This window comes from Mercenaria mercenaria, chromosome 4 (assembly GCF_021730395.1).
Source record: "Mercenaria mercenaria strain notata chromosome 4, MADL_Memer_1, whole genome shotgun sequence".
NCBI lineage: Eukaryota > Metazoa > Mollusca > Bivalvia > Venerida > Veneridae > Mercenaria > Mercenaria mercenaria.
The window spans coordinates 42,568,760-42,591,466 of record NC_069364.1 but is presented as its reverse complement, the minus strand read 5'-3'; the positions used below and the strand labels follow the sequence as shown (position 1 = coordinate 42,591,466).

At 35.0% G+C, this 22,707-nt stretch overlaps 2 protein-coding genes and 2 long non-coding RNA genes across 4 annotated transcripts in view; 2 read left to right on the top strand and 2 right to left on the bottom strand.

The window, feature by feature from the left end:
- Positions 1-22,055, top strand: part of LOC123551560 (uncharacterized) — a 34,105-nt gene extending 12,050 nt beyond the window's left edge. The window contains exons 2-3 of the mRNA XM_053541042.1: positions 12,676-12,865; positions 13,726-22,055. Of these exons, the coding sequence (XP_053397017.1) occupies positions 12,685-12,865; positions 13,726-14,417 (873 nt within the window). The 5' untranslated portion in view covers positions 12,676-12,684 and the 3' untranslated portion in view covers positions 14,418-22,055. The remainder of the gene's footprint in view (positions 1-12,675; positions 12,866-13,725) is intronic.
- LOC123551554 (uncharacterized) overlaps positions 1-22,707 on the top strand; it is a 73,296-nt gene that overhangs the window by 12,322 nt on the left and 38,267 nt on the right. The window lies entirely within an intron of this gene.
- On the bottom strand, positions 1,771-7,331 carry LOC128556326 (uncharacterized). Its single transcript, XR_008370578.1, has 2 exons — positions 6,398-7,331; positions 1,771-2,701 (listed from the first exon to the last, which is right to left on the bottom strand). It is a non-coding gene; the product is annotated as an uncharacterized LOC128556326 (long non-coding RNA).
- LOC123551556 (uncharacterized) lies at positions 10,241-11,939 on the bottom strand. Its single transcript, XR_006686429.2, has 3 exons — positions 11,740-11,939; positions 11,444-11,544; positions 10,241-11,022 (listed from the first exon to the last, which is right to left on the bottom strand). It is a non-coding gene; the product is annotated as an uncharacterized LOC123551556 (long non-coding RNA).

Below are 22,707 nucleotides of genomic sequence, written 5' to 3'. Positions count from 1 at the left end.
TTTGTATATGCATAAACTGTGTTGCTTCTTTTAAATTTTCGTTTCACGTCAGCCATGCTAAAAAGTTTATAGCTCTACATGAACATAATTATATACATTTACTCAACTGAAGATGTAAAAACCAAGCAAACATGACCATATGCCTTTAAATTAGCGTTTTAGAGTGACAATAATCGCAAATACGTTGGCTATTTCAAAACTCTTATTTTTCTGTAGATCTATATTAACTAAAATGTACGCGAATCTTTTTAACGTCATTTATTTTTTCCGAAATCGGTATGTTAAAAGTAACAAAAACCTGTTTGAAATGCAGAAAAACGCACGAAATGGTACCCTCGAAAAAAAATCCAGGGGAGCATGCCCACGGGCCCCCTACCAAATGCCTCCCTATTTTCTTACCTCTGGCTATGGGCCTGAGGAGTAGTAGTAGTAGTAGTAGTAGTAGTGGAAGAAGAAGAAGTTCATGTAGTAATAGCAATAGAAGTAACGGCACCAGTAGTAGTAGTACAATAAAAATGTTAACTATTGGCAATGGAGGGTGTTAGAGTTGTAGATCTAGTAAAATTGTCCGTTAGGTTTGGTGGGGATCACTTTTTAATAGATATTATCGTCGAAAGTCTTTTTAGGAGCCGGTGTTTTACACGGAAAGAGTAAATTTTTTAAATAGAATAATGTCCGGGAATCGGTATTGTATGAGAGTTCGAATGTAGTAATTTCGGCAGTGAGTATTTTACATGGAAGGAGTCACTTTTTCTATAGAATAATAACCGGGATCGTTATTCTATGAGATTCGAAGGGAGTCATCTTTAGGGAGTCAGTATTTTACTTGGAGGGGTCAGTTTTTCTATAGAATAATGACCGGGGGGTCGTTATTCTATAGAGTTTTCAAAGGGAGTCAGTTTTTTTATAAGGGGAGTCAATATTTTACAGGAAAGGAGTCCCATTTTCTATAGAATAATGACCGGGGGGTCGTTATTCTATGGGGGTCGAAATACTTCATTACACCGGCACACGTTATGCATTTTTGCTGCAAAGTCTATACCTGCTATGCAAACATTTCATATATTTCTAATAATTAAAAAAAATCAGAATACTTTACTTGAAGAAAATTTGAAATAAAATAGTTATATTCTAATTAATCTTAAGTGAAATGAGGTATATATATGTTCAAATGACATGTAAATAATTACAGCAAGAAATCCTTTTTTCAGTAGGTAAACCAATGTTATAGATTGTTCTGATTTTAGATCTGTGCATTTCTGATAAAAAGAATCTTAATGAAACTACCACCTGGACAGTTAAAAGAATGAAACTATCAATAGGAAAAATATATTTTTAAAAATGTAAATATGTGCATTCTGGAAAGCAGAAAGCTCTTCACTTTCAATATTTATCTCCTACGAAAAACAGTCAGTGTGCAGCCACTTCTTGCAGTAGTCACAATTCACCAATGTTCTTCCCAGTCCCAACTCTTTGTCCTCTTTCCATTAACTTTCACAACCCAGACATGTAATATTTTCTTCTTCATCCTCTTCATTAGGTTCAGTAGCCTGTGCTCTATCAGACTTATTCTGCTTTACATTTACAATTTGATTTTTTTAATCCTCTGACCTCTTGATGATTTTTCTTGAGTGGAAGTCATAAATTTATGTTTTGCTTTCTGTTCCTTCGCGGCAAGGGTTTTTATTTTTGAGAATTCGCGTTAAGTCATTGTTCAAACACTTTCAGCGGAGGAAAGATGATGTGGACGCTTTGGTTGCATTTTTGTTGGGTTTAGCAGATTTAGGCAACACCATTGACTCCAGCAGCACAGGTGATACCAAAGATGACTCTGCTTGAACATCATCAGTCACTATCTGTTGTTGTTTGTCATCTTGTTGTATTGCAACACTGGCTAAACTGTCCAATTTAGATGAAGGATGGACAATTTGACTACTGCTTCCTTCGGTCTCTTCTATTTCTGGTGCTAATGGCATAGCCAGACCCTCACTAACTATTCTAAGCTTTTTGTACGCATCATAACATGGAGATTTTCAAACAACATTGCACCCTTCCTCGATACGTTTTTGGTATTCTTGTCCTGTATGTGTTCTGATTCTAATGCACGCAGAGCACCTTGTGCTTCAAGCTGCTCCTTAGAGCACTTTGTCACCTTTGTTTTCTGACTATCTCAAGTTTCTTCATCACTGTGTGAGAAGGTTAACCCAGGTTGAAGGTCCGAATCCTTAATTACTGTGCTATTGAGAATTCAATCTCTTTTGCTATACCACTCATCTATTGCTTCTCAAGTTTGGCCGGCTTGACTCTAAGGGGGCTTCATTCCTAATTTCAACTACGTGTCCATTCCTCTCCATGAATTTTTATAGCAAGTATATGATGGCCTGTCATTTACAAATGGAGTATTTTTCCTTCTTTACAACACTTTGAATAAAGTCCAAAAATTCGCCTGGCTTTAGCCCCATTCCCCTCTGAACCATTTTGCCATAGCCTCTTTCTCGTGCTTGTTGGAGACAGGTTGTAGGACATTTCTGCTGTCCAAAGCTACTTCACCAGACAGGCGTCTTCTTAAATAACTTACAGAAACAGAACTGTCCTTAGCTGATTGTCTGATGCTGATGGAGGTTTTCTTGTCCTGGACATCCAGCAAAGCTCGTCTGACTCTGAGACATTTTCCTGGAGACCGGCTTCCTGTACCATATTTCTAAAATGTTGAGAACATGATAGTGTCAGAATCTAAATGGCTACACAAGATAGCACTTGGGCCCTGGGGTGTTCACCTGCTTACACAATATTCATGGAAAGTTCAACAAATTTGAACAAGTCAATCAGTAGACAGCTATATTCCTTTGGCACAGAGATAACTTTATCTTGACATTTAACACGAAATCAAAAGCTGAAACCTTGAACTGTGACCTTGAGCCAGAATGGTTGCAATGTGAGTTCAGCATGTCATTTCAGTGAGTTACACATTTGGTGTAAGTTTCGCGGAAACCTGTCATGGGTTCAAAAGATACTTAGCAGATATGATTTAGTTACGGACGGACAGACGGTTTTTTAAATCGATAGAGTTATACGTTTACGTCACAAAAGCGAAGAAGCTGAAGCTATTTTAGTAATCCCGACAGGTTAACCCCGCCCCATCCGCAAACTTTTTACCTTGTCGCTTGAAAGAGTTGAATGCGTCCTTTCTTATCTATGACACAAGTGTACACAAAGCGCACGCTCTGACTCTACAGCATTGGCCCAGTATCCCCGTTGTAACTTATAGAATAACGTGAATATAGTCATATTCGGGATGCTTTGGTCCGATTACCGTATCAACCGTTACGACACACATTATTAAACCTATTTTATCTGCCGAAGAGGTTGATAGATTCGTCTAATTTAATTAGCTATCGCAAATCTAAGTCCATTATATTTTTAGTTTTTAGTTCAGGCCTAGACTATTGTTCTTGTTTCTTGCTGTGTGTGAGGGGGACTTCAGTCTGATTCTTGATATGTATATGTACCATTTATTTGAAGTGTTTAATGCCCGTCGTTTAAACATTAACTCAGTTATTTTCAGACAGGCAGTTGATAAGCCATGTCTTCATTCTTGGGAAGAATCATTTCTAGACTAATATATTTCGTAAGAAATTACCGACTTTTTCATCTAAAGATCTTCAATCAATGATAGGTTACAACGACCACGAGTGAGATACATTATCTGTAGGCGGGACAATGCCTATAATGTATGAAAGGGTTCCGTTTTTATTGGTGGCTGCTAGCTGCCACCAGTGTCAAAAAGAATACTCCGTTTGAAAAATCTTGTCAGTTCTTAAGACCATCCTAACAACACAACCAAAAATAGTTCCAAGCTTTCTAGGTAAACAATTATCTACACAACGTGCATAATTTGAAAAGCTACAATATATGCCTTAATACCATTTTTAATGTAAATTCGGCGACTAAAATCAATACAAACTGAGGTAAACGTTTTAATTAAAACAACAACGTGTATGAATACAAATATGCAAATTTATGGTCACGTGAATAAACGATGACCTCATGTCACCTGGACTGGAGCGTTGTAGTACTGCCCCAGAGGTCACGTAGCTTATAACGTTGAAAAAGGTAGCTTATGTATATAGAAACCTAGCCTGGGAATCCAGACTGACAATTCAAAAATGTTTCCTAACCGCACTGTCACATGTATAACTTCCGAAATTTAAGGCTTTATTTGATAAAGAACAATGACTTCTGATAGCAATAATCCGCGGCTAAAAATAGAAACGGAATTTCAACGGAAAAGTTTCCAAACATTTCCGGTCCATAGACAATACCAGTTTGTACTGCTGATAGCTTTTCCAGCAAGTTGTAATACTTTTCAAATATGTCAGAACAAACTTAAATTTCGTCATAGCTATCAAATTGTAAGATATTATATTAATGCTACCCTAGTGATCTAAGAATGTTACTGAATTTTCGACTGCATTGTCTCGTTTTCGTTTCAAGCACGCAAAAATATGACCACATGTTGATTAGGCTATTTATAGAAAATCGATAATCAGCAGTGATATGGATTTCCTCAGGCGTTGATACTGCCAATTAACACTAATTAGCGCAAATTTAGTGAGATAATTTATGAACAGAACAGTACTTTATTGATATAACTTGAACATGTACAGTTCATCGTTATATCAAGAACAAAATATACTAAAACATGCTTACAATACGAGAGTGAACAAAAATGAAAGAACATTCAGTTAAAATTCATTCGATATTGTTTGCAATGTGACCTGCCGTGAGAATCAAAGACATGTATGTTTTCTAAATAATATTCCCTCACGGATAATCTTCCTTCAGCAAATGTACAATATAAGATACTATATGTGTGCATAGATACACATGTATTCGGTATAATTTCGTCCGACAAAACACGAATTATCAACGTGGAAACCCACAGGTCGCCCAAGCTGAGAAGTGTTTCAAGCTCGCTTTGACTAAGTGGTGCTACTGTATCACGATTTCATCAACTTGTAAGCCCATGAAAGTGGGCGCAGCGATGATACTAATACTCGCCTTTTTTAAAAGGCAATGTGTCAGACTGTAGCAAGTCGTCGGATAACAGATTTGACCAACTTAAAAATTGAATTGTTTCAAGACAGATTCTGCTCACTTCAGCTAAATTCATTCGAGTCGCACCATGAGAAAAACAACATAGTGCATTTGTGACCAGCATGGGCCCAAATCAAACTGCGGATCCATACACCACTCTGGTCAGAATCCTTGCTGTTCGCTAACGCACTATGCTGGTTTTCTCATGGTGCGTCTCAATATATCTGGATACAAATATATGTATAAAAAGTAAAACGGTTTCGTTTCGCCAGTTACATATTTTCGACTTTTTTCTCGGTCTGACTAAAGTTGTAAGTTTGTCTGACTTAATGTCCAGCATTTTTGCCAAGGAGTGATAATTAATGCACCTCTAAAATACACTAGCTGCAGAACTGACATTCTGAGGTGCATCTGTGGTGCATGTTTGTGTTGTTTTCTTTCACAAAAGTCTCATGAAAACCACAGCTATCTGATACGGACTAAATCAGTGTGTATAATAATTCATGACAGACACTGCCCAAAAGCTTTAAAAAGAAATCTTAAAAGCTGAATGATTTGAAGAAAAAGCTTATATTATTTATTCATAGTAAAACATTTTCGATGTAATTTATGTTGTCGTTTTCCTCACAAATAATCAAAACTATTCGTTAAAGACTGAATCAGTGTGTATGTAAACAATGACTGGCAGTGAAAAAGGATTAATTTTGAAACCAAAGCCGAATATTAAAAAAATGCAAAAAAGTTCTTATAGTTTATATTAACAATTCCTCAGTTGTCACTTTCTTTGTAATATTTTAAACATTGATTAGCAGCCACCATCAGCGCTTTGAGCGCTTTGATTTTCACATCCACGCGACCTAATTGTAGTCAGTGACCCTGATGTAGTGTGCATTCTATTAAGATTTAAATGACTAGTATTATATCTTTTACCTTTCGGTTAAACAACTGTAAATCAATCTTTTATCTTGTAAAATTCTCGGTCATTAGGCCAAGGTAAACAAGTTCATTCAGTGTATGCGTAAATAAAGCTTACCTCGTATCGGAAAGGACGGAGTAACCTGTATAGACGAGTTCCAAAAATAGCTTCAGCATCGCCGTTCTATCGATTTAAAAAAAAGGACGAAAGGGCAATTTGATCTGCAAACAGTAGTATAATGTACAGTAGTGGTAATGGAATATCAAGAATAAGGTGTTGAATGTTATTATTATAAGCTGTAAAACTTGATTTTCAATGCAACTAGTATACACTTATTTATATTATTATAAAACATGAATTGAATTAATTAACCACTTCACAGACTTTGCAGTGTCGGCTGCATGACTGCACTGTGAAGATTTATCTGGGGTTTTCCGTGTTTTACCCTTGGTGCATCTGGTTGGCTATTGTATCTGGAAATATAAATAATATACCAAGAGTTTAATAGAGTATTTCAAATACATAAAAAATCCAACTAGGGAGATGAATTGTATTTTATTTCCTTTTTCAATTTTATTTTACGCCTTATGTTAGTCTAATATGCATTTATACTGCGTGTAACATCCTAATTGTTGTCATTCAAACCATGCTACACAACATAGAAGCTCAAAATATTTGTCCCATGATTTGAAATAAATTCAATTCTGTCCTGTTCTATACATGAGACAGCATGTGTACTTAACAGTAAAACACAAGACTACAATACAGTACTTCTTTACAATTAAACCAGGACTTTCATGAGAATATATCAAGTTGTAATGTATACTTGGCATGTGGACAAAGTTTAATGACCAAAGATATCCATTGAACAACAGAGCATGCTGCACAATAGCATTTAATCCAGTGCACGTGTATGTCAAGTTAAGATAACCTCTATACGGCCCCCAACTTATATAGCATGTGTACCGGAAATATTTAGCGGGTGGCCTTTAAATAATACTATTTTACTCGCATAAATGAAACTTCCAAGTCATAGTGATGAATGTAATGAACTAGAAATACATTCTGTGTGCTTACGGGCAAAATGTCGAGCCAGCAAGCACCTTTGGCCTCTAGGTGTGACCTAGACCTTAGACGTAGGGACCTGGTTCTTGCGCATGACACTCCGTCTCATCATGGTGAACATTCACGCCAAGTTACATCAAAATCCCACCATGCATGAAGAAAAAAATCTCCGGACAAACTTCCATTTGACCTTTGACCCCCAAGTGTATCCTTGCCCTTTGAGATAGGAACATGGGGTTTGTGCATGACACTCATGCTCATTGAGGTAAACATTAATGCCAAATATAAACAAGATTGGTCCATGCATGTCAAAGTTATGGTCCGGATAAACTTCAATTTGACCTTTGACCTCCAACTGTGACCTTGACATTTGAGATACGAACATGGGGTTTGCGCATGACACTCCTTCTCATTGAGGTAAACATTCATGCCAAATATAAACAAGATTGGTCCATACAAAGTTAAGGTCCGGACAAAATCGACCCGTCAAAACTGAAGACTATATCGAGCACACTGCAAGCGGGCTCGACAATAAAATAAACATAAATACACAAAACAATACCAACCTTTTGGTATTTATCTTCGTAGAACAAAAACAAATCCCTCTCCAACTCTCAAGCTCCTCGAAACCACTATCGAAAGACACACATCAATCTGACTAAAGTACATCTCCTATTACGCTACGCATAGGATCTGACAACGAGCTATTCATGGCCTCGTTCTGACAACCCTTCCGCTAGCCAATCAAAAGCTACCTTACAATATCCTGCAAGCTTTAAAAGCCGTGGGTTTTGATATCAACAATTTTTATGTCGAAAGATGTCAGATAGCCGGTTAGCTCAGTCGGTAAGGCACTTGCTTTGTAAATGAGAGGTCCCGGGTTCGAGCCCTGGATTAACTGCAAAATTTTCTTACTCTTTGACATTGGAACAAGTTGTCTGGTTGGTTCAAACAAAAATAGATTTGCGAAAATAAAAATAGCAATATTGGAAATCCAAAATATACAGAAGACGAATGTGAATGGGTCGTTCTCAGATCTTCGTTTAGAAGATCAAGTACTTTAGTCAGATTGGACACACATCATCCAAAACCTTGTTTTGAAACTGCAAGCGCTTGCTGACCTAGATTTCATACAAGATTTGTAAACATGGTCAGACTCTGCTATTAATTTTTCAATAGGTTTCCATTGTAAGACATGACTCAGTAGGACCCCCTCAAAACTTTCATTGACACATGAGGTGCCGTTTCCCCTGTCAAATAGCCTTCCAGACACAAAAAATACCATTTTTATATGGGCACGCCCGATCCATTTTTTTCTATGTCCATTCAAAGACAACCGCCCTCATCTGTGCATGGAATTTAGTGGTGAATTTCCAACTAGTACTTACTTCACTTAATTTCTAATTTCAGAGTAAAATATATAGTCAGGCAGCTATAAAATACTTCAAAATGCACAGAAAACATTACATTTCAAGATTTTAAAGATATTTTTATGATACAAGGCAACACATTTTTAACCAATCTACTGATGTCCCATTGACTGTTATGGGTTTCCCTACACCTTTTTTTTTAACCAATCCGAAACCGGCAAACAATAACAACATTTGACCTAAAGAGAACATAAAATTTCAATATACATGCATTTCAGCTATTATAATTTTAAAGTAAACACTTACTAAAGTAACAAATGTGTTATTTTTACTCTCATCCAAAATCCATACCTCTTGTCCCCTTTTATCTATAGTGTGTCACAGTGCCTTTAATCAGCTGTACTGAAAATATGAAATAAAACTGCATTTAATTTAAATTATCACCATGGAGTCAATGTTGAGGCAAAATATATGAAATCCCTCCTGTATTGAATAAATATAGTCTCCTTCAAAAAAATGCTACTTAGCATAAATGCTACAGCAAGGAGCTGCTTTCATACCTCACCCATCACAAAAACAGTGTTTTTCTGCATTATCAACACACTTTAATAAGTAAATACAAAATGTTTCATATGAAGAACTTCTTTTACCACATGGAATGGTCTCCATAAGAAAATACAATCAGTTAAAATCATAATAAATTCAAGAAAGGAGTTTTAAAAAAATCTGGTTTTCACTATGAGGTCTGTATAGCTCCTTTAGTGTATCAACGAGCAAATGAATTATAACATGCGCGAGATGGGTGATGTATAATACTATCTTTTTTATAGTAATGTATAGCGTGATTCAAATAAATGATATTAGGTTGAATTCATATTTCAAATACTATATGATTGGCTTTCTGACATAATCTGGGTATCCAACCTACGTGACTATTTGGTATCGAACATAAGGAGAGCAGCTCGTTTCATGTAACATTTGTTTTGTAATTTCCTTGTTACTTGATGGATTTTTTAATAAAATAAAAATTGTCAAAGACAGAAAAAACGAGTGCTTTCATCGGCACAAAACACCTGTCAGACTATATTCATACTATCTTCAAGCACTTCGCCCGAAATCCAGTGTGTACGTTACTTACACATTTGGGTCGTGAAAAAAGACTTGGGCAAAGTGTTTGAGAAAAGTATCGAGAATGTCTGGCAAATATTTTATAGTGTGAAGGTACTACCAATTTTCCTGTCTTTGACGCTTCCTTATTCTATTAAATTCTGCCAAGTTACAAGTAAATTAAAAGCAAAAGAAATGTTACATGAGTCGAGCGATTTTCTCTGTGTTTACGGTACAGAAAAGTCATGTGGGTTGCAAACCCTGATAATATGCATGACTGTCTGTACGGTACAGATATTGTACCAGTCATCAATGCTGTCGCATAATTATACATGTACTAAGGTGTAATATCAATCGATACAATACCTCAAGTGATATTACCTACTAAATATGAATTGGATGATTAGTAGTTTGAGTCATTGGTAAACTTGTTTCTATTTGTAAAAGTACGCATTTTGATATGGTAATAATATCATTATTAGTTCCCAATCGGTAGAACACCGGAGTAGACTATAGGAATGCCCTCCGTCCGTCCGTCTGCAAATCTGGATCCTGCAATTACTCAAAAATTATTAAAGCTAGGTTCATAAAACTTAGTATGTGAATAGAAAGCAACATGTTGATTATGCACATATATAACTATGGTTGTAGGTCAAAGGTCAAGGTCATTATTGAAGGTCAAGTAAAAGTTGTTTCTGCTTCATAAGTTTTATATGCATTGGTGGATTATCTTAGTACTACACACAAATAATCCCCATGATGAGACAATGTGTCAACCCATGATTGGTTAAAGTTCACTGTCTAAGGTCAAGTAAAAATCTGTTTCCATTCCATAAATTTTAATTGCATTGGAGAATTTCTATTACTACACAGAAATGTTCCCCATGATTAGGCTATGTGTCGCGCACATGGCCTATGGTTGTCGGTCAAAGGTCAATGTCACTATTGAAGGTCAAGTACAATAGTTTCCGCTCCATAACTGTTATTTGCATGAAAGTTTTTCACCGGTAATGGACATCTGTATTGCCACTGCAATACTCGGTCACTTGTTTAAAGAGGGCAACACATTAAGAAATATACAAACACTTATAAACATCTTATTTCAATTGTGGACTTCTGAAATTAAGATAAAAGAAACATCAACAATAACATACATGTACCATCAAAAATGAAATATATATAGTCAATGACACAGATAATACAACTTGCATACCAATATATTTACACATGATATTATCAAATGATGACTCATTGATACAATTTACGACGTATGTTTTTCTAATAGAGACGAATCTACACATTTCGGGGTTTTAACTGTTCAATATTCTTCTAATTTTTAGAACACATGTATGGTTAATATATTATAGTCTCTATATATCTTCATGTATCTAAATGTCTCTTTACTTATAATCTCGGAACTGTATACCAGTGGATACTTCAAACCGCTCAAGCGTTACATGTACGGGTCTGAAACAAACATAATAACAATAGTAAAAGAAATGTATGATATCAAATGGACATCATACAGATAATCATATTTTATACATACAATAGATATCATACAATAGATATCAGTTACACTATAATTCATACCGCTTTCCCTTAACGGTTATTTTATACAAAGTAGATCAAACTATCTATCCGTTGTTCATTTAGAAGTTACCGGTAATAAAAAAATTACACAACAGATTATATAAATGGTTTAAACCACTGTATAAAACATAAAACACATCATTGTTATCTAGTGGTCTAGTGGTCTGTTTAGTGGCTAATATCTAGTATTTCAGATAACTGGCAAACTTGACTAATTTTGACTTCTATAAGTCTGTTCCTTCCTATTAAAGTACATGTATATAAAAACAATAGAATATTGACAATATTGCATTACCTTATTTGTAGAATAAACACCCACATGTACGTTGTAACCCACACAGAGCTGTCTGCTCAAATTGTGCTTCGTGTACCAGTGTACCAAGAGCTGTAACTGTGCTGTAATGTGAATATTATGATATTCATGCTAGATGTTAAAACAAAAGTAAATGGCAGTTGTAGACCTGCGATTACAGAACTTTACGCGGATTCCAGAATGACAGACAAAACGCGTAATATGAACGAATAAAACAATATCAACCGAACCAGGAACAATACAAATCCATCGATACAATGTAATAACATTATACAAACCCAATTCCTATATCCAAATATATCTATCAACTTCTAAAATGTAAAAACACCTCCAGAACTTCTAAGCCTTGTAGAAATTAAACATGGCGGTCTCTCCCGCAAACCAAGATCACATGATCACAAAACAACCAATGCTCCAATCTCATTGGTCAAAACAATGTGAAACTAGCCAATCTAAAAAAAATCAGTTCGTGGAAATGGTGACAACATTTCACTTTTCTGTACTTTAAAGGCCCTATGTTAACTAATAAACAAAAGATTTAAAGGCCCATGTTGACAAATCTGAAAAATGATGAGTAAAAACATGAAATGAACAATATAATGAAATGATAGTGTTAAAATAATGACACTGCTACACTTTTATTTCGAACAAAACAGGAAAAAAGAGGAAGAGATAAACAAATTGTGCAACAAATCTATTGTACTCATATTAAAAACGAACAATCACTTATTCTGTAAAATACTATTAAGATATGTCATGTACGTTACATTAAAACATTAAAAACTATTTACATTGCGAATAGTTATAGGTATATTATTCCAAACTTTTATACTATTATAAGAAAATGTAGTTTTAAGATAGTTTGTGTTAGGTCTTGTATATAATGCAATGTTGCCATATTATTAACTGTTTTGAAAACTAGTACATCCGTTTGGTGTTCACATCTATCAAGGAAGTGTTTTATAAAGCTCAGCTGACGAGTAAGATTGAGGTTTCTCAAAAACGATTCTAGATTTTCTTTTCTTTATTTTTTTTTTTTTTTTTTTTTTTTTTTTTTTTTTTTTTTTGTTATTTGCAAATCTTATTTATATATAACTTCTTTTTCTTCACACTTCTTTCAGTATTTGTAGGAAGCTCGATTTTGACTTTTAGATTTTTGTAACATCGTAAGAAAATGATATATTTATACGTATATTCACTTCTTTCTTTTACAGTTTACGAATATGTCAACGGTTTCTGCAAGTGAGGTAACCGTTCGTCAGCATAGAAAGGAAGATATTACATTTCTGCAGCAGTTTGTTAAAGAGGAAGGATGGGACTGGTCTATGTATGAGCATTTGTCGAACACTAGACTCGATCCAAACTACCTCCTTGTGGCTGAAGACAAATCTGGCGAGCCTGTTGGTAAGTCCAGCTACCTCATTAGCGGTGGTCTAGTGGCAGAGGTGTCGGTCGCTCGAGCCGGGTTCGTGGGTTCGAGCCCTCACGATCAAGACACCAGTACTGTTTTTTCCTGGAAGTGGACTCGAGCGTGGTACAAATAAGCTCAAAGCTTTCATCACAATCGAGCTAAAATAAATCAGTATAAACTACCTCCTTGTGGCTCCTTGTGGCTGAAGACAAACCTGGCGAGCCTGTTGGTAGGTCCAAACTGCTTCCATGTGGCTAAGACATCTGTTGAGCCTGTTGGTAAGTCCAAACTGCCTTCTGTGTGGCTAAGACATCTGCTGAGCCTGTTAGTAATTCCAAACTATCTTCTTATGGCTTAAGGAAAATCTGGTGAACCTGTTGATAAGTCCAAACTACCTTCTTGTTGCTTAAGACAGAACTGTTGATCCTGCTGGTTAAGTCCAAACTGCCTTCTTGTGGCTTAAGACAGATCTGGTGAGCCTGTTAGTTCAGTCCAAACTGACCTTTTGTGGCTTAAGACAGATCTAGTGAGCCTGTTGGTGAGTTGAAACTATCTTCTTGTGGCTTGAGACTGATCAAGTGAGCCTGTTGGTTAGAGAACCATAGATCAAACTTCTCTTTTTTTTGAAAGACGTGACGTAAACAATTACATTAGAAGGAACCAGAAACTTTCCGCAGTTGTACAAAATATTTCTTGATATTCTTTGTCAAAATAAAGCGAAATTTCGTCGCACTTCAACTTTGTTAATATAGGATATGCAATAATTTCAGTTGCAGAACTATACATACGGATTGTATTCCGATTTATCAGTATTCAGATGACATGTTCTGCTTGAATTGTACACTTGTTTCAGGATTTTGCGGGATAACCAAGAATGCTCCGGACACGGTATTCGTATCTACTTTCATTGTCCGTAAAGATCTTCGACGCAGCGGCATAGGACGAGTACTGTGGAAAGCAATGTTACAAAGGGCGGGAAATCAAAATATAGCTCTGGACGCAGTAAACGTAATGGTAGACTGGTACAAGGAGAATGGGCTCCATTTTCAAACGTTCAGAACCTTCTGTTGCTTCTTCACTATTACAGATGATATGAAAAAAAGTTATTTGTCCAATTATGACACCATCACTCTATCTGAAGAAATGTGGCCTGCTTTAATGGCATATGATCGGTATACATATCCAAACTTTGACCGAACGACGATACTTCGTGCATGGTTTTCAGGAGATGATGTTCGCGTTGCTGTTGCCATGGATGCAGGGAAAATTGTAGGTTATGGAAGCATTCACAAAAAGCCAAACAATGAATACGGTCTCCGCAATGTCTGTGGTGACAACGAAAACGTCATCGAAGCATTATTGCATGATATTGTTTCAGGATTACCAAAGGGAGCTGTTGTTTATTTCTTTCTACTAGATGACAAGCCCTTGCCGACATACATCAAACACAGCGTAAAATATGATGAAGCAGTGGTGCGAATGTATAGCAAATTCAAAATTGAAACCACTGCAAAAATGTGGCTTGCCGCAGTGTTTTTTGTCTGAAGATAGTCTAGATTATTAGTTTCCTACTGGCTGAAAACCAGTTTCGGGGACTACGAGATTGCACTTTTCCGTACGTCCGTTATTCCGTCTGTCATTTCATAAGTTCGTTCACACTTTCACTTCCGATTCAAAACTCATTAAAGGATTGTAATATTACTTGGCATAAATATTTCCCAATATGAGTCGACTTGTCAGCCGCAACACCGATATCACTAGATGAAAGGTCAACTGGGCTTGTTGCTATATCTTCTTCTATTTAATATGATGAAGTATTTCATTACAATTGTTCTCTTATTTTCCGACGAATTTAAAAATGAAATGTCACTAAAAAGTTACATTAACAAAGGTTAACAGTAATTAACAATTGTGAATGTTTAGATATGCAAACATAATTACAAACATTTTGTGCTGTATCATATTGTCTATATAGCACAATATTGTATATACATTAATGGCAGACATAAGATCATTTGATTATGCTGAAGTTGAGATAATAAGTCACCTTCCACTAGGGGACTTTGTATTTTACTTCGCTATGCATCATCCCTATTGTTTCCCAATAAAAAAAATAAAATCATTTCTAAAACTTATAGACTCAAATTTAATGCAGTGACACTTTGATACAAATCCGACATTGATATAATATTAGAAAAAAAAAACAAGAAACAGTATTATATCAAGCATAATGATTCTATCAAGCATAATATTTCGTGCCCTCACTGAATGGAGTTTGCTTCAAATTCAGTCCAAAATTAAACTTTAATATCGGTCCACTATTGTTGATGTCGGAACCAATATCTGACCGGTATAACGTTAATTTTGCAAAACTGATGTCGGGCCAATTGTTATGTATATGTCATCCCCATTCATGTTTAACTTTATTGATAAGTCATTGTTTATTAATCTAGTTTTGAGACATCATGTAAACATTTTCTTTTATATTCTATGGTAATCCAGAGTGGTCTACCACAATACTGATAAATAGTGTGTATTACTAACAATTATTTTTAGAAAGGATTGTTCTTTGTTTTTCCAGAATGTTCTTTTTATTCTTAGTGTTATATGGAAGTTCTAGAACCTTCCATGATACAATAAATATGATGCTGTTTGACACCAGGCCAGAATCTAAAGTTATAATATTATTGAAAACTTTCCTGTATTTCTTAATAACAAAATATTACCAGTTTGGATATCTAACATTTGAAGGATTTACATTAAAATTGTAGCTTTAAAAAGTTATCTTTGAAGAAAGGATTTATATTCTTTGGATATACTAAATCTGGTTTTGAACTGCTGTGAAATATTGTGGCATTTATATTGATTGGGTTTGAATTTGACCTGGACATGATTTGGACTATTTTTGCACATAAGATTTGATTTTACGGCTTTTGACATTTTTAAATGGTATTTGAATTGTTGCTTAAATTTACGAATGAAATTTTGTTATTGTTAATAGCTGCTGGTTTATTTTTCTGTTACTTTTATTTACTTTAACAAAAAATTGTTAAAATTGTTAAAATTGTTACCCTTGGCGTAATACAATATTGAAAACCATATCTTAATATGTAACGGTCGCTGAGGTGAATACACTCAACAAAATTCCCAATCGTTCAGTTTATATTGTATTACCATTTTGTTAATAGTACATGTATTCACACAACATTTCACATACCGACATTTGAAAAGGTACTGCAGCTAATTAATAATTTATTTTTGGCGACTCACGGCCAAAGTAACTGCATTAGGCGTTTAAACCAATATTGCATATTTTGCACGTGCAGGGCATGTGCACCAACATGCACGTATTCGTTTACACTTTTGGCATTACCGACGAAAGTCATACTAGAAAAACATATATCATGGTGAAATTGACACACGAGCAACGCGATCGAGCTGTCGGAATGTTGCTAGCCTGAATACATTTACGCCACGTGTGTAATTATTTTTGCAGTTGCAAAAGAATTTTGATATAATTTGTTTGGAGCTGTTACTTTTAGGGTTATTTCCATTTTGAACTTATTTCCGTTTACAATAACCTTCAATCTTTGGTTATCTACCATCCGTGTTCTTATGGAGAAATTTAACCAAAGTACAATTCATTGAAGTGGCCGACTTTGAAATTTATTGTAAAAGTCCGAAGGCCCGGGCGCGTTGCTCTTGTGTCAATTTCATGATGATATGTTTTTTCTAGTAGGACTTTTGTCAGTAATGCCAAAAGTGTGCATATTGGTGCACATGCACTGTACGTACGAAATATGCTATATTGGTCAACACACTTAATGCAGTTACGTAGGCCGTGATTCGCCAGAACTAAATCAATAATTAGCTGCAGTACCTATTCAAATATCGGTCTGTGAAAAAAAAAAGACCGATTACGAATTTTTGTGAGTGTAGTATGTTTCACTACTTAATTCAAAATTTGTTTTAAAAATAAATCTAGTAGTAACCTAAAACACATTACTGGGACAATGTAATCAACAACCTGACTGGGATGTTAGTTATAGTTTCATGAAATGCTTGGTCACGGCAATTTTCTAGTTTTATTCCGTAAAAGTATAAAAAGGTTCTGTTAAAAAGGTTATAACCCAACTAGGCACGCCGCTTATTTGTGTTGATACCTTTTTTACAGTTGGACAATACGCTTTCCTCTTTTATGGTGGCTGTGAGGTTGAAGACTCTACGATAGACAGAACTTTTTAAAAGACCACTAGGGTTCAATTTCTTTGAAATTTGTCTCCCAACAAATAGTATTGATTCTCTACAAAAGCATCGAGGACGTGCGTATAGGTTAACGTACACCAAATGGGAAATTGGAGCAAAACCAATTGCAGTCGCCAATGGCGGTCAGTTTCGCTCTGTAGAGAATCTCTCCTTAAATTTAATGCAATTAATCTTGCAATAAAATACATCATACTTCTAGGCTTGGCATTTTGGAAGCATTTTCCTCATACAATTTTACTCATGAAAAGTTCTAAAGCCATATATCACCGCTACAATTTGGATTTCATTTTAGATCTGATTTTTCAGTAATTTTGTTTGATTGAAAATATTTTTCTAACCCCATTTTTCTTTTGAGTTTGATTCAGCACTGACAATGTTCAGATAGTTAGTCTGCCACATATACTTTGTTCAACTGCAAACTAGATCCCTAAGAAATATTTCAATGTCTCAAAAAGTGCTGATGATAAAAAGTTGAAATTATCACTGATAATACTTCACATAGCTTTGTCAGTGTAGAATGAATAAAATATAGGGATACAAATTACAGGTATGACCCATCAATTCGAAATTTGTACAATACTACTGTATTAGTTCAACCCTATTTAATGCCTAAGATATCCTGTAAAATGTAAATGTTGAATTATTTTACCTTCTTTCCATATCTCTCTTGATATTTTCATTTTTCTTATTTTTCACAAACGTTTTCATTCACAAATTGCTATCAACACTTGAGAATCATTTTGAAAGCGATTTAGCACATTTTCACTTGCCATATAGGTTACAGGCCACAAATTGATTTCCCATAGTTCTATCCTTACATTGTTGTCTGTATGGCCTTCTATAAATTATTTATATGTAGTCTGTAGATTTTCTCACATTTATTCTCAGAAACTACCATGGTTCTGGTCCACCAAAATAACTGACGAACAACGCCATTAGTAATACTTTATTTTTATTTTTATTCGCGCGAATGATATGAATCCCTGTGTTGCATTGTTAGCACGGCAGGAGAAAACTGTTTCATTGAGCTTTTTTCCAATACACATAAAATGTAGAAAATACTGTCAAAATGTAAAATAATGTAAACGCTGTAAAAAGGTTCAATTTTCAACCTTCTTCATGACCAGTCAAAAAGGACTGAACGTTACCTTAATGCCAGATATACGATTACCTTACTCCTAGTAAGTTCTCTGTACTTTCATGAACTGATGGTTTCTATCCTATATTCTAACACACCCGATTCATTTTCCTATCAAACAAAGAAGACTGAAAATTGTGTGTTATTATACACCAAGTCATTTCTCTGACGTCACAATTATTACGTCACAGCGTCAAACGGCATAGCGGCGCGCTGGAAAAGAAACCAACAAAACAGGCAAATATTTAATGGATGTCGTCAAGGATGTACTTTAAAACACTCAATAACGTGTTAGAATCGAAATAATATATCTCATTTAGTGATTTTCTCTTTAATAAAAAGTCATTGTCGTTTAGATGCGTATAAATATATCATTTCGGCTGTGCCCTCGTGATATACTTCCTACGCATCTGAACCCGATCCAAACGATGATTTTATTCAGCTATAAATCACTAAATGAGATATATTATTTCTTAAATGACGTTGATACATGACGTCTACGTCAGAACGCGACTTTGTTCGGGTTACTTTAGGTTATTATTATTATGGCGTGTGAGGCACGGTTGTCAATATACGTCAACGTCGACCGTTATGATCCTTGTTACTACTTATAGTAAAGTGTATAATAAATTAAATAATATTAACTGAAAAGAAAGTAGACATTTGTACAACTTAGGTAAAAGGAAAACAAACAAAAACAATACTAATCCCAAAATTAGAATTTGACAATTAAATAATTAGATCGGTAAGTTTACAAACAAGCTTAAAAATTCAAAAAGGCAACAAAGGCTTAAGTTTCTGAATTTAAGTACAGCACATACCGGACTTTTGCATACATTGCATTGGCTTAAAATTATCTCCCCTGTTAACACCTGTCATGCTGACTCGCTTGCAAAACAAGTATTGAATCATATAGGGAATTTGTTTTTAAACATTTAAAACACCAATAATTATTTATTTGTCATAATTTTATAATCTATATTCCCAATTTACATTTCCAAGTTTAAGGGTTTGTTTCTACATTTAATGATAAAATGCCAATATTTTAAAACCTTTATTCTGTATCTATATTTTCCATTCTTTTAGACGATGCCATTTTGAAAAAGATATTTTGTTAGGAAATTGCTTCCAACTTCCTGTCAAATAGTTGAAATCATTTGACTTAAAATATCTGCGGCCATTTTGGTGAATTGAAACCGTAGTGATTATGGCATACAGACACTCAGTCCTCAGATTTTTCGCTCTGTAGAGCTATTTTCCTTATTTTCTTTGATTTTTTTTTTTTTTTTTTTTTTTTTGCAGTTTGTTTGTTTGACTGACACTATTTTTTTTTTGCATCAAACATGACCCCCACTTTTCTTTTGACTTTTTTTCAGCACTGACACTATTCTTCAAGAAAATGTACGTTGCAGAATTTTAGAATGGGTCCTGATGTGTGCTGCGGCAATTGGAAATATGTCAATTTTATATAGAATAAAGAAGAACAGCTATTTAGTGTGTTGTAACCTTATTGCTTGAAGAATTTATTGTAATATGTTTATTTGAAATACAGTTTTAATTTTAGATATATGTATGTTTGCTTGTATGGGAACTTGTCCTAAACAGTTTTAAATATGGCATATTAGATCACTAAAACTCTTGTATTCTCACACAATAACAGCACAATTGTTGTTAAAGAAATTGAGTTTCATTGCACATGTATTTCATTATTATCATTATTATTCGCTCTCTTTAAGAAATTTAATGTCTAAATCGAAGAAGTATGTAACACATTTTAATCAATTTGAAAGAAAATTATCAAATAAAGCTTTTAATTGCTTAATCAGAAATGATTTCTTGTTATATATATATATATTACACTGTGAACTTTGTAATGACTTAATATTCAATATTTTAGGTACCGTTATCTCGAGTAACTTGTTCAATGACCTGGATATTAATGGAAAACTGAAATATTTGTTAAATTCATACCCTAGAAAAATCCCTAAATACTTGTCAAAAGCTTACCTGTGCAGACGAACCGTTATGTCTTCGTGACTAATGACTATGGTAGTCCATGAATGAATATTCAAAATTTATTCATTTTTTGTTGGGTTTAACGTCGTACCGACACAATTTTAGGACATATGGCGATGATATGACCTAGTGACCTAGCTTTATATCCTAGATAACCTTACTTTAAATTTGTTAAACAATTTATGCATATAGGAAATACCACCCCTGTGAATCTGCGCTGCTTCGGTTGGTTAATGATTTTCTACGTGGTACGAAGAAAAAGGAAGTCACGGCCCTTATTGCAATTGACTTAAGTGCGGCATTTGACACTGTCGACCACGAACTTCTTTTAGATGTCCTAAAAGCACAGTATGGTGTCTGTGAAACAGCTCTTCAATGGGCTGACTCGTACTTGTAAAATTAATATCAACAATGTATATTCATCAGACCGCCATCTTGAAAGCAGTGTGCCCCAAGGCAGTTGCCTTGGTCCGTGGTTGTATCTCACCTATGCTGGAACTCTTTTAGATGTCATTCCAAAAATCCATATCAGTCTACGGTTTTGCTGATGATCATATAGAAAATAAAAGCTGTCGTCCTACATCTGTTTCCGAAGAATTACAAGCGATCGGAGACCTTGAACAGTGTGCAGTTATAATCAATGACTGGATGAACAGAAACAAACTGAAAATAAACACTTCAAAAACTGAATTTATTATGTTTGGTAGCAGACCTCAATTGAACAAATGTTTTACAAATTCAATTAACATTGCGGGTGATGATATTAAACGTAAAAGCACAATTAGATATCTCGGTGCATTTCTTGACGAAACCTTGAACTTTGAAGATCATGTAAATCGCAAATGTCGTACAGCCATGTTGTATTACCTACGAATTAAGAACATCCGTGAATATTTATCAAAAGCAGCCACTGAAATTTTAGTTTTGTCTCTAGTTATTTCACATCTGGATTACTGCGATGTCATACTGTATGGTGTAGCTAACTTTGAGGTGCGTAAGAATCAACGTATTCAAAACATGTGCGGAAAACTTAACTGAGGGAAATTTGACAGTTCTAAAGAAGCATTGTATGACCTGCATTGGTTGCCGGTGAAAGTAAGGATTGAGTTCAAGATACTTTCTTTCATGGATAGCTGTCACATTGGCAGAATACCAATGTATTTAACAGAATTGCTTACACAGTATGTTCCTATTAGACAAGGCTTGAGATCTTCAGAAAATTCTGAATATCGTTATATTGTTCCATACAACAAGTGCAAAACTTTCAATGATAGAAATTTCTGTACTATTGGTCCAAAACTGTCGAATAAACTGCCGTTAAAACTACGCAAAAGTAAATCACTTGATACATTCAAAAAAATCTTAAGGCACTGTATTTCAGAGACTTCGTGTCATTGTTCTAAATTTTTTGGTAACTGTTTTATATGCGATAGTCGCAGATGATATTTTTTTTAATTTTTGTAAAAGGCTTTACATTTCAAGATTAATATTTTCCAAGTTTGCTTAATTGAACGTAATTGTTGGTACATGCTCTATGGGTAGGGTAGTGTGTAGTATTTCTTTTTTTCCAAAACGTCTTTGATAGCACCATTAACCAGGGGGTTTGAACCTCTATATGCAGCCCGTCTGGGAATACCATTTAAGGCTTTAGTACAGGTATTCTCAATAGAGGTAAAACAACCTCAGGGGGAGGGGTGCGGTCATGACATTTTGTTTAAATACGGCTGTTATGATTGTTTTTATTATTATTGTCGTTATTATTACTGTTGTTGTTGTTGTTGTTATTATTATTATGTACAATGCCATTGAATATGTCATTGTATAGAAATAAGCGTTTAATCAAATTATTCAGTTTCAGTTTCAGGTTTAGGGAGACATATTGTTTTCCCCTGTCCGTCCGTCCGTCACACTTCATTTCCGATCAATAACTGGAGACCCAGAACCTTCAAACTTCATAGGGTTGCAGGGCTGCTGGACTAGACGGCCTCTATTGTTTTTGGTCACTCCATCAAAGGTCAAGGTCACAGGGGCCTGAACATGGAAAACTATTTCCGATCAATAATTTGAGAACCACTTGACCCAGAATGTTGAAACTTCATAGGATGATTGGTCATGCAGAGTAGATGACCCCTATTGATTTTGGGATCACTCTGTTAAAGGTCAAGGTCACAGGGGCCTGAACATGGAAAACCATTTCCAATCAGTAACTTGAGAACCACTTGATCCAGAATGTTGAAACTTCATTGGATAATGGATGGATCCGGGCTGTCAATCAAACTAATTGTTTTCTATGATATTGACCAATAATATAACGCGGATTATTCAGTGCACTTCCCTTGTTGCTAACCAGCCATTGCTTCCCACAAGCTTTCACTTAGAAACCGTTACTGATTAATTCTTATAAGTTTGATACAA